General features: G+C 37.3%; 1 protein-coding gene and 1 non-coding gene across 2 annotated transcripts; both read right to left on the reverse strand.

Annotated features, from left to right (window-relative positions):
• Nucleotides 1-2,924: 2,924 nt before the first annotated feature.
• ppp1r8b (protein phosphatase 1, regulatory subunit 8b) lies at nt 2,925-11,517 on the reverse strand. Its single transcript, XM_039651332.2, has 7 exons — nt 11,395-11,517; nt 11,024-11,084; nt 8,111-8,264; nt 7,815-8,032; nt 6,326-6,470; nt 3,984-4,048; nt 2,925-3,900 (listed from the first exon to the last, which is right to left on the reverse strand). Exons 1-7 carry the CDS (start codon nt 11,442-11,444, stop codon nt 3,541-3,543), a joined length of 1,053 nt encoding a protein of 350 aa, XP_039507266.2. The 5' UTR covers nt 11,445-11,517; the 3' UTR covers nt 2,925-3,540.
• LOC120462717 (small Cajal body-specific RNA 1) lies at nt 9,916-10,091 on the reverse strand. Its single transcript, XR_005618401.1, has one exon.
• Nucleotides 11,518-12,760: the final 1,243 nt, after the last annotated feature.

Here is a 12,760-nt window from a genome sequence, read left to right on the forward strand (position 1 = left end):
CCTGTTGCTATGACAGGTTACTGTGTCATGCCTGAAAACAAAAATTAAAGATACCTTTTAGGGTATTTGTCTATAGAGCAGGAAAACTAATTCTTGTGGCCACAGATTTCAGTGCAGGCTGAGCCTGAAAGACAAGCTATTTCACACAGTTGTATATTGTTCTTGTTATTTTTGAACACCATTATTATAACGCAGGAATGTTGAGTGCTTGATTCTGATTGGCCATTTTAAGATGTAGTTCCAGGTCTGTCAGTTCCCTATCATTTCGCCAAATTATTTAAGTTATGGTAAAAGTCCTTACAGCCTACAACAACAAATGGACCAAAACCCAGAAAGACATGTGACCAAGAAAACAATTATGACAAACAATAAGATAAAAAAATAACAATTTGCATGTTCTTCCAATGAAATTACATTTCATCATATGAGAAGCGGTCACACTCTCTTGAAACGCACACAACTGTAAAAGCTACATGACAATGACATTTCTCAGCAGAAAAATTATAACGCAGTTAAACTTACAGCTTCGATGTAGGCAGAGAGGCAGCTGTTGAGCAGAAGTGTGTGTCGGGCAGCCTTGATGCGATGATGTAGTTGTGTTTTCCAGTTGAGTCCACTTGATGCGGCGCTGCAACGTATTCAATGTTGCGGGTTAAAGGAGTAGTTCACTTTTAAAAAAGCTTTTGCTGATAATTTACTCACCCTCATATCATCCAAGATGTCCACGTCTTTCTTTCTTCAGTCGAAAAGAAATTAAGGTTTTTGATGAAAATATTCCAGGATTTTCTCCATATAATGGACTTCAATGGGAACCAAACGGTTCAAGGTCCAAATGAGAGTTTCAGTGCAGCTTCAAAGGGCTTTAAACGATTCCAGATGACGAATAAGGGTCTTATCTAGGACGAGTCATGACTCGAAAAAAGATTTTGAGATTTTAAAAATGTGAAAAAAATGTGTTTTGTCCTCATGAATACACTTTCCATGCATCTTTAAACTTCATGCAATTGCAATACCATTGTATTATTTTGAATATGTTAACTGAGTTTGTTCTTAACATTTATTGATTTGCTTGGTCGAATGTGCAAGTTGAGAGAAAATGTCAAATTAATTTTAATGAACATACATTTTAGTACAGATAACTTGAAAATGTAAGTTATCATCTTTCAACTAAACTTTGCAAGTTTTACTTAAAAATAATAAGTTGTTGGGTCAACTATTTTCACTATGTTAACTTGTTGAGTAAATAAAACTTAACTGAGTCAAAGCAAAAAGATAACTAAAAAATGTAAGTTGAGAGAACTTTTTTATTTACAGTGGTGATTAAAGCTGAATTTTCAGTATCATTACTTAGTCAACAGTCACATGATCCTTCAGAAATCCTTCTAATATGCTGATTTGATGCTCAAGACGTATTTATTATCATTACTCTAAAAATTTTCCACTAAAACATCATCTGGTGTGTCTGGTGCGGTTGAAATAAATATAAATAAATTTGGCTTTCTAATAATCCTCGTTGTTTCATTAGTGGAGAGCAGAAGTATAAAGCAGAAGTGGAACAATCACTGATGCATCACAAAAACGTCATAAAACCCCACTCATTCTGTCTACATAGAAATATAACACACACAGCTTTCAGATCAAGTCAGTGTAACTTATTTTAACTTTAATTTCCAAATTCCTGGTGAAAAACGCTTCCAGAATTGTATATTAATTATGCTTTAAATGCAATGTTTGTTTGTGTTCTTCAGCACCCGTCATGCCTCTACCTGGACTAATGGATTGCTAGGTATTCTGATAGTATGCTTCCCAGAATGCATCTCTATTAGCAAAAATACAACCACCACCATAAAAGAAGAGTCTGAAATTGGTAATTACAAAGTTTAAATATATAAAAAATACACAAGGTTTTATTGTGAGTGATATGTACAAACAAATGTACCAAACAGAACATAAGAGTATAAAACATCTTTTTTCTTTTTTTTTCTTATTCAACGGTGAAGACAGTCTGGATGGAAACGGGAGGGATGAACAACATTACCATCATCTAAACACTTCACTCTGCTCGTATTTTAAAGGTGTAGTTCACTTTTAAAAAATAACTTTTGCTGATAATTTACTCGACCCCATGTCATCCAAGATGTCCACGTCTTTGTTTCTTCAGTCGAAAAGAAATTAAGGTTTTTGATGAAAACATTCCAGGATTTTTCTCCATATAATGGACTTCAATGGGAACCAAACGGTTCAAACAGTGCAAACAGTGCAAAGGGCTTTAAACGATTCCATACGATGAATAAGAGTCTTAATCAAGCGAAACGATCGCTCATTTAATAAATAGATAACAAAGTTAAAGTTTTATAAGCTCAAATGGTCGCCTTGCTCTGTTCTGTGATGCACGTTCGTGACTCTCCTGTTCGAACTCGTTTATCAAAATGAACGAATCTTTTTTTGTGTCACTTGGTTCATTCAACAAACAAAATGAACGAATTGACTCGGGAAAAGATTTGTTCATTTTGAAGAACGAGTTCGAACAGGAGAGTCACGAACGCGCATCACAGAACAGAGCAAGGCGACCATTTGTGCTTATAAAACTTATTTTTGAAATGACCGTTTTGCTTGATAAGACCCTTATTAATCGTCTGGAATCGTTTAAAGCCATGTGAAGCTGCACTGAAACTCTCTTTTGGACCCCATTGAAGTCCATTATATGGAGATAAATGCAGGAATGTTTTCATCAAAAACCTTAATTTCTTTTCGACTGAAGAAAGAAAGACATGGACATCTTGGATGACATGGCGGTGAGTAAATTATCAGCAAAAGTTATTTTAAAAGTGAACTACTCCTTTAAAGGGAATAATACAGCTGAGGAAGGTCAAGGAATCTTGACAAGAGGAAAAGTGTTACAGTAATGCCGATTTTCACCAGTTTTAAAGCGTAGTCCATGTTTGTGGAAGATCTATCTCATCTGAATTAATGATGCTAATGGAAGTGTTTCGGCCAAACGGCCAACGGTTCCAAAACGAGTACATAAAAAAGCCTGTGCTTGTAAACATTTTACATAAATAGTAATATAAAAAAAAGAGAGTAGACTATAAAAGATAAACCCTCGTGAGTCTCAAGCTAATTATATCACATTTTGCTATTTGGGTCAAGTGATGTACTTTTGTTTCCTTATATTGGCTTTTTAAGTTCAACCAAAAATGCAAACTGTCATTTACTCGCCCACATGTCACTACGAACCCTGTTGTTGTTGTTGTTTGTCTGTGAAGCACAAAAGTCCTAAAGCACAATATCCAAACAGCCGTTTTATGATTTATAAGGCCAAGATCAGATTATCTACTGTGAGGGACAGAGTGAAATGCACCTATTTTGAAATCGAAGTGAATTGAGCAAATGAAGACCTTCTGTCATCAGGTACAGAATGCGATACCAATCCGGAATGACGTGCAAGTCAAATGTTCATTTTTTGGGAAAATCATTCCTTGAAAACTGTCCATATGAACGTCTCGCATTGTAGTCCGGTAGAAGACAGAAGAGGCATACCTAAATAAGCAGAGACGGGGTGGGCTTCTTGCCAGGCCAGGCTTCTTTAGCGTACTTCTTCTTGCGGGGTTCGTTGAGCAGCTCGGACACGTACGGGCCGGTTATAGGCGTGGGGTTGGGGTTGAGCTTGAGCGGGGGTGGCGGGGCCTCGTGGGCCAGGTCTACGTCCGGGGCAGGGTTCGGCAGGGGTAACGGCAGTCCTCCCAGGATGGCGGCTCCGCTGGGAGCTCCTGTGGATGGAGCTTCGTGACTGGCAGGAGGGAGGTCTCTGTAGAGTCCACCTTGCAAGGGGAACGCGTGCATGTGTCGCGTTACGCTTTCCTCCACTCCCAGCGCGTTACTTCCGCCCGTTTTCTTCCTCTGTTGAGTAAACCGACATAGACGTTCATGTAAATCACACTCCCTTTTCGCATTTGGCTGACGTCGAGATTTGAATACGTTACCTTAATAGGAACGACAGCTGTTGAGACCATGTTTCTGAAACGCCCAACAGAGGGGTCGATGTCCTCTAAAAGAGTGAACACAAACACGGTTAAAAAAAGGGTGATACTATAACCCAAGACAAACAAACCAATATTCGAGTCATTTTTGTGATGACTTTCCTGTCCAGCAAAAAAAAAAAAAAAAAAACAGGGGCACTTCGGAAACCCGCAGGTCTTGAGTTCAGTTTTATCACATTTAAAATCCATAAGTAGTATGAGAAAAGACATACTTTAAGAGATCTTAAATTTGTGGATGGATTGAAAGTAGTCGCAACACGGATGAAGGCATTTACTCAACCTCAACAGGAGATGATTTCATTTAAAGGGCACCTATTATGGAAAATTCACTTTTACATGGTGTTTGAACATAAATGTGTGTTGGCAGTGTGTGAGCAAAACCACCCTACAATGATAAATCCACCCAGTGTTTTTTTTTTCAATCTCAATAAATCATATTCACTGTGTCAGAACGAGCTGTTCTGAGATTCAGAGCTTTGTGACGTAGAAAGTGAGCAAGGGGTTTGATTGACAGTGTTGTTGTAGCCTAGACCCCGCCCTCTGTGATCTGTACACCATCCTCCGTTGTTTCAACGACAGCCGGTAATGTCTCCTAGAATCATAAGTGTTCTGTCGTGGGATGGGATGTAATAATAACATAGTAGTTTTCACTTATTTCTGACATCAGAGCCACTGAAAACACAGTGGATGTATTGTATTTAGGAAGTTTTAGTGGCACCTTTCCTTTGTAAATAAGTTTATGATTGAGCGAATCATTTTCTGACTGACTGTTTTGTGAACGAGGGTCAATTAAAAGTAGTTCTTGCTTAAAAGTTAATCCTCAAGTGTGGATCGTCGTCTACTGTTTGCGATCCACCGTCACCTTCAGTAACAGTAAGTGTATTTTATGTTTTTTGAGCAAATAGTAATTTCAGTCGATGTCAGCCAATTCAAAAACAAATCCGTCTAAATTTGTTGTCGTCGTAGGATGTCTGTGTATATAATTTAAACCTTGTTTGTATAGTGTGTAACCACACGTTTATAAATATATAACGTTATATTTATTTATATTTAAGAAATTGTATTAAAAACTGCATATATGTCGTTGTTCTGTATGTTAGCCATCTTCTCACATTTGCCACAGAAGCACCGGTATGACAAGTAAACATGACGCCACAGGTCCCCGTCCCTCGCATAAATGTAATTTCGCTTGTACGTAGCAAACTTTATCACAGTATGTGTTTGTAGTTTAAAAAAATTGCGCCAACGTTAGTGTTTGTGTGTGTCTGTGTGTGTTGCACATCCATAATTGCAAAGGGGATGCGATTACAACTCCATAAGTACATAAATGCATCAAATAACCATACCGAGACGTACTGGTCCATTCTCATTTGTGTTTATTCTGCCGGAGTCTCTTCGTCATCTGGGTCTGATCAGAGACTATTTATATATTCCGATTCAAACATGTACGGCTGAATGACATTCAAAACAGCGGTTTCTCTCACTCTCTCAGTACCGACTGCCATAGGTATCAAGTGACGCCCTCATCCAAAGGCAGGGCGGGGATATGCAGCTCATTTGCATTTAAGGTGGTATACACCAAAACAGCTAATTTTTAAACAGGCCCCAAAATGACATTTTCAAATGGTTATAATAAATTAACTGTGGGGTATTTTGAGCTGAAACTTCACAAATACATTCTGGGGACACCAGAGATCAATATTACATCTTGTAAAAGCGGGCATAATAGGTGCCCTTCAATAAATATGAGCGCTGCACACGTCACTGTAGAGCGTTCAACTGTTTGCAGTTCACAATAAATGAATACCATGCATTTAAGCAAAGTGATAGCTTATTGCTGTTGATAAATTGTGCCAGCGTTTACGTCATGGTGTTTATGTAGTAATATGCAATAAATAGTTGATTGGATTGATTTCATTCCGACTAAACCAAAAGGTGTCCATGTAAACGTACCTAGTGGCTCAAACCTCTGTTACTAGATCTAAAATGACATTTTGAATATAGCAACGGAGGCTTGGAATTAGATGCGTAAGGAATTAGTCCTACATACAAGAGCGTTTTAATGACCCAAAGTTGACAAACGTCTAGAAATACATCATCTGAACAATGTTTCGAGGTGTGGTAACATAAGAGCAATAACTGTTGAATTATTAGAAAAATACTACACACCCGAAGTGTAACCACATTACCACCTCGGGTGTGCATTATTTTTCTAATAATATCCTTTACTTAAGCATTAAGTCCTAAGTGGCTCAGTAGTGGATTGAGGCTCAGGTTCACTCTACCTGGGTTAATGACCTCATCCTCTTCGTTGAAGGTCACTCTGGAGCTCTTCCTCTTCCTCTTGGGCCTCTGAATATCCAGGTTTCCCTCTTCTATGGTGAGGGTGGAGATGCGCTTGTTATGAGCGGTGTTGAACTCGGTCAGGTTCTGCCAAAAGATGCAAAATTCATAAAAAATTGTATTTACAGTTCATTCACTGCAACATCCATTCATTGCAAAAACAGCAAAATATTTGTGAATTTTCACTAGTATATTAAATACTCCTTTCCAATAAGAGACAGATCTGGACTGCAGGCAAGTGTCTAGAAAGCACTCAGTTTTAGCATGTGCAGAATGAGGGCGGGCATTGTCTTGCTTCCCAGGAAAGATATATACCAAATATATACCAAATATTCCAAATATATACCTCCATGTAAGTGGTACCCTCACACAAATGCAAGTCACCCATACCGCTTGCACTGATGCCGCCCCAATACTAGGACAGATGTTTGCTTTACTCATGTCGCTGAACTGAAGAAAACCCCTTTTGTCTTTGGGACTGAGAACTGACTCATCTGACCACAGCACACACTTCCACTGTCTTCTAGACCATCCGAGATGAGCTCGGGCCAGAGAACTCGCCGGCATCTCCGCACAGAACTGATGTACGGCTTTCTCCTTGCGCAACAGAGATTTACGAGGCATTTCTTGATGCCGTGTCAGACTCAGAGGTTTCCTGCCTTGCCCCACACACACTGGACTCACTGAATCTTTTCACTATATGTGAGCCGCTGACCCGCTTGTCATGAAACAGCTTCACAAACACTCTTTTCAACCTCATAATATCATTATTTCTGTGATGGAATAGTTAAAATGATCAGATAAACGTTTTAAAGTTCAAATATGAACTACGATAGCGATCAAAATCAGCTTTTGATAGAAACTTGGTGCTTAAAATAACGCCTTTATCGATTACATTGTTTCGCCACCGAGTGGCGACAAGTGACTGTTAAACAAAAGTATCTGTTATTGAATCATTTATTCAAGAGAATGATGCTTCTGAAATAAAACTCAGAAAAATGTGATGATTTGTTTTTGTATATGTGATCATCACCATTTACAGACTAAATTTAAATCATACAAAAAATTGAAATACTGTATATTGCAATATCGAATCGCAATACTTGTTCTTAAAAAAAAAAATTGCAATACATATCGTATTGGCATCGAATCAGAAGATGGGTGTATCCTCCCAGCATATATATATATGTGTGTGTGTGTGTGTGTGTATATGTGTATATACACGTCAGCCAAAATGATAGCATTTGCTTCTGCTGTAAAAAATTTGAGCATTTTAGGGATGAATATACACACATACAGCTATTGGTAGCGTCTTCTGAAAAAAAAAAAAATCTGGACACGTGATAGTCTTTCACTACAGAATTCCCATTCTTGTGTTATTCAGTTATGAGTGTATCATATATAGAATAAGAGGAATAAACTTCTACGTACCTCCAGTTCAGTTTCTTCCTCTGGAAGTCCCAGAAGTCCCTTCAGCTCCTCGTCGTCCCCAGTTTTACTTTCGCCGACGCCAGAGCCCGGCTGACTCTGAGGTTTCTCCCGAATGGTGTAGACGCGCGTGGATGCACCAAACGACATCGTTGAGTCGATGGGAACCTGCTGGGGCTTGTGGGGCTCCAGGCGAATGTGTCCCAGGAACGTACCATGTGCTAAATGACATCAACATACATGCTTGTTTAGAAATGTAGCCTGAGAAATGTTTCTCATTGGTCTAGAGATGCACTTACTGCTGTTGAGGTCGATGAGAAACACCCGTTTCAAATGGCGGTGGTAGACGAGGGCCGCGTGCACGCGAGAGCACGACTGATGGTCGATGGTGAAGTCACAGACGTCTGGGTTCCTCCCGAACAAATAATACTTCTTCTCATCAATGATCAGTTTCTGCAGAGAGAGCGCTTCAGTCGCCTGTTCACAAACTTATATTTTGAGCTCAAAACTACAAACAATCAGACACAATTGGGCAGAATGACCGTATTTAAAATAGGACTGTAGAAATGAATTCACCATTTAATAACCGTCTCTTTTGGATTGTGTCCAAGTCCAAGAAAAGTAAAAAAACTGATATATATATAATGAAAAATGATGGAAATAAGCCTAGTGAAAATGCATTTATTTTATTGATTTGCAACAGAAATGGTGCAGAATCCGAAATATTTCATAATGTTGCTTTGTTTCTCAAAATCCTGCAACTTAAAATTTGATTTTGAATACCAGAAATTAAGGCAAGACCATTGTTTTGGTCAAGCAATTTTGGGTTAAATTTACCAATAACATAATCATATTTCAGACCAGTTGAAAAAACATCCAAGTGTTTATTTTATTATACTTTATATTTGTAGATATTTAAATGATAATACACATCTTTAGGGATGGTTCTCTCAAAATGACTTTTTGTCACCCGCACCGACAAATAAATCTGCACTTCAGCAACAAATTGTAGTTTTGTTCCTATAAAACTAGAGTTTTTCCATCCAGTTGACGGTATTTTCATATGTATGGCATGATGAAGAGAGATATCCAAAATCCCCTCTGTAAAAAATAGGGCTGTCAAACGATTAATCGTGATTAATCACATCCAAAATAAAAGTTTGTGTTTACATAATATATGTGGGTGCACTGTGTATAATTATTTTGTGTGTGTATATATATATATATATATATATATATATATATATATATATATATATATATATATATATATACACATCATAAACACAAACTTTTATTTTGGATGCGATTAATCACGATTAATCGCTTCCAAAATAAAAGTTTGTGTTTACATAATATATGTGGGTGCACTGTGTATAATTATTTTGTGTATATATCATAAACATAAACTTTTATTTTGGATGCGATTAATCACAATTAATCGCTTCCAAAATAAAAGTTTGTGTTTACATAATATATGTGGGTGCACTGTGTATAATTATTTTGTATATATATATATATATATATATATATATAAATACACAAACATGTATATTTAAGAAAAATACTTTGTATTTATATATAAAATATTTATATTTACATATCATATAAATTATATATTAATCTACTGTATATACAGTATATACATGAAAATATTTCTTAAATATATACAAGCATGTGTGTGTATTTATATATATATATATATATATATATATATAATATAATAATAATTATACACAGTGCACCCACATATGTTATGTAAACACAAACTTTTATTTTGGATGCGATTAATCGCAGGCCTAGTAAAATCCTTTAATGTCACCAATATTGAATGAATTTTTCAACCTGGCTTTGTGTCCTGATTTCAGTGCTGTAAATGTAGGTAAAGATGCCACCTCATATTTCAGGAAACTTGTACAAAATGTAAGTCTTAATGTACTGTGATTAATCAACTGGGGAAGTATGGTGATTTCTATTGGTTAACAATGTTACCATATTCACCTGTGGCACTGTATATAAACCACTATCCTGCTGCAATATATTCAGTGTCCAGATAGCATCACAGTATTTTGTCAAACGACCCAGTACACATAGCATGTCATCATGATGTGCCCTGGAGTTATAACACCTGAGGAGTGACTCCTCTCTCAGAGCTTAAATCTCAGGGTCTTGTTTCTCTAGCACCGCTTTTGGACCTGAAGGCCACCATAATGCACGCATCAGTGTGGGAAGAATAAAACTCAACTGAGCTGCAGGCGGTCAGGTCAGTATCTGGTGCATCGCTGTGGCATGTTGGACAAACGGTCATTTAATTTTTTATTTTATTTTTATATATATATAAAAAAGATAGGTTTACCCAGATAAATAAATACAACGCATGCTATTCTGTTATGGTTATATACATGTAATATGGCCCATTAGCCATTTATATATAGCCTATACGCAGTAGTCTTAGGCACATTAATATTTCCACCCTTCCAAAAATAGTTTTAAGCCAGTTATTTCTATAATTTGCTGTAGTATGTCAGAAGGAAATATCACTTTACAGAAAAAAACGGATGAACTGCCGCAATGTTTCCAAGACGTTTAAATAAATCGACCTGCAAAGCTAACTTACAGTGCTGTGGAAAGTTTAGTAAAAACACTGTAAAGAAAGGATGCCTCTAAAATAATGGATACTTTTAAATAATAATTAAAATAATAATTTTAAATAATTTAAAATAGCTTTTGTCCAGGTACACTTACGCATAGTTTTTCAGGAAGATTTGCAGTAAAGTTTCTTCAAGCGTCTCAGTTCTTCAAAAATCTCACTGGATTATTACAATTAAGAGCAAAAGGAATATTTGGAAATGTAAACTGATATTTCCTACTGACATACTACAGAAAATAACTGGCTTAAAACCATTTTAACATGACTAAGACTTTTGAACAGTACTGTATATATATTATATACTGTATATATAGCTAACATTGGTCCTTTTTGGAGGTGTGGTCACTTTACACTTTGCATGGAAAAGACTTGCATCAAGAATTTTGAAAAATTAAATTTTGTGAAAATTATTTTCACTTTTGTCTTCCATGTAACAGAATACAGGTTTGCAACCACACAAGGTGGAGTACTCAGAACAATTTACAAAATATGTGATGGTTAAGTTCTCATTACCAAGTCTACTTAAGTTATTAACCAATATTTTTAAAAATCATTGCAATACCTCAACAAGTTTGTCTCCTTTCACGACGTCCAAATGCAGCCCTGCTGGAGGCTTCCCTGCCCTGGAAGGAGAAACTCATGAACTCATCCCACAAATCATCCACTGTGCAGATTATGATCAGAAATAAAGCATTTAGCTTCTGGGATGTTCCATAGTTTGATCAATGAACATGAATTATACTCTTCTACACAAATAATGTTCTTTGTAAAACAAGTTTCAGTTCCATTAGTGTGACGGTGTGTCTGCTAAAAGAGCAAGAGAGCTAACAGTTCGGTGTAAGATTATTGTTTTAATGCTGGGTAAGAATACACCTTTTTCATGCACTAAACTTAGCATAGACTGCAGTGTATTTGTTTGTTTTTATTTATTACCATGACGGACAGTCGAAATTTGGATTCATCTCTGTAGTATTTGTTGCCATTGTCACACATTCTTCAATGCTATCGACACGCCGAGCATCCTGGGTAAGCTGCTAAAACGGCACGTCTTCCGGCTCATGAATATTAACGACGTAACGCGTATTTCTCTCAGTAGTCGTAACTGATTGGCTCAAAGGCATACGTGAGTAAGTGCGCGAACCCCTCTGTGGTGTGAACCATAGATATACAAACATAGAATCCTCATTAAGCACTGTAATCGTTAACCGTCCGCCATATTGCAACGGTCAAAACACCGGTGTGGTGAAGAGATGAGTCCCAGTGAACTAGTGACGAGTCTCAGCCGTTGAAGAGAAAAATCACTAAGCAACAGTAAAGAGGACGGCATAGGGAATAATTTAATCATCAGACAAAATACAAAAAGAAAGTGGTTTTAAAAAGAAAGAGAAGGGTTGATTTTAGCACTTAATGATATACAGAAACGATTTCAATGCCACATAACCTAAAACATAACATTAACTGTCTTAATCTGTCACGTAGTAACGACTACGGCAAATCAGCTGTTCTCCCGTAGTAGACGGTTACAGTAGAACGTCAAGAAGTAACAGGTAATGTCGCGCATGCGCAATAGAACGCCAGAATGACGTTGCCGTTGCCGTTCCACCAGAGGCTGTTGCTACTAGTTAAACAAATCAATATCTGTAATAAACTTCAGCACATGAATATAGAAAACTAACAAAAATCAACAAGACGAAGAAGTCAGCTAACACAACATTAAGTTACCACAGTATGAAAAACAGTAACATTGAGTTAATATGTACAAAAAAACAAATCAATGTAAAAGGTTATCCCATTTCTTTGGAGAATCCAGAATCTTCAACCAGAAACTGTGCAGTGTTGTGGCATTTTTTGATTCGCATGCTGACCGTTGCAAGATGGCGGACGCACTGACGTGCATGGAGTGGTCGATTTTGAAGCTATAGGCTAGGTGCGTTCCATTCGACCGGAAGTGGACTTCACAGGGTATATAAGTGAGATTCCAATTCGAAGGGAACAAACATGTTCAGTTCGAAGGGCACTGCAAACGGCATAGGGAATAAGGGAACATTGATAGATCACTTCACAGGAAGTCAGTGAAGTCCACTTCAAATGATAAACCGTGTTCAGGGAGTAGGGAGCAGTGAACACTGCGTAGGGACCCTGTCAAATAACTCCCCTTATGTGTATGTATTTACATAGTGTGGGAACACCCTTTTAGGGAGGTTAACCAATAAAAAGCAGCATTACTTAATTAATATTCATGAGCTAAGCCTCTGCCATAAAAGGATTTGTCCGGGAGATAGTTGCCAGTTGTGTAGAC

The sequence above is a fragment of the Pimephales promelas genome, chromosome 12 (assembly GCF_988280905.1).
Source record: "Pimephales promelas chromosome 12, fPimPro1.hap1.1, whole genome shotgun sequence".
NCBI classification, from domain to species: domain Eukaryota; kingdom Metazoa; phylum Chordata; class Actinopteri; order Cypriniformes; family Leuciscidae; genus Pimephales; species Pimephales promelas.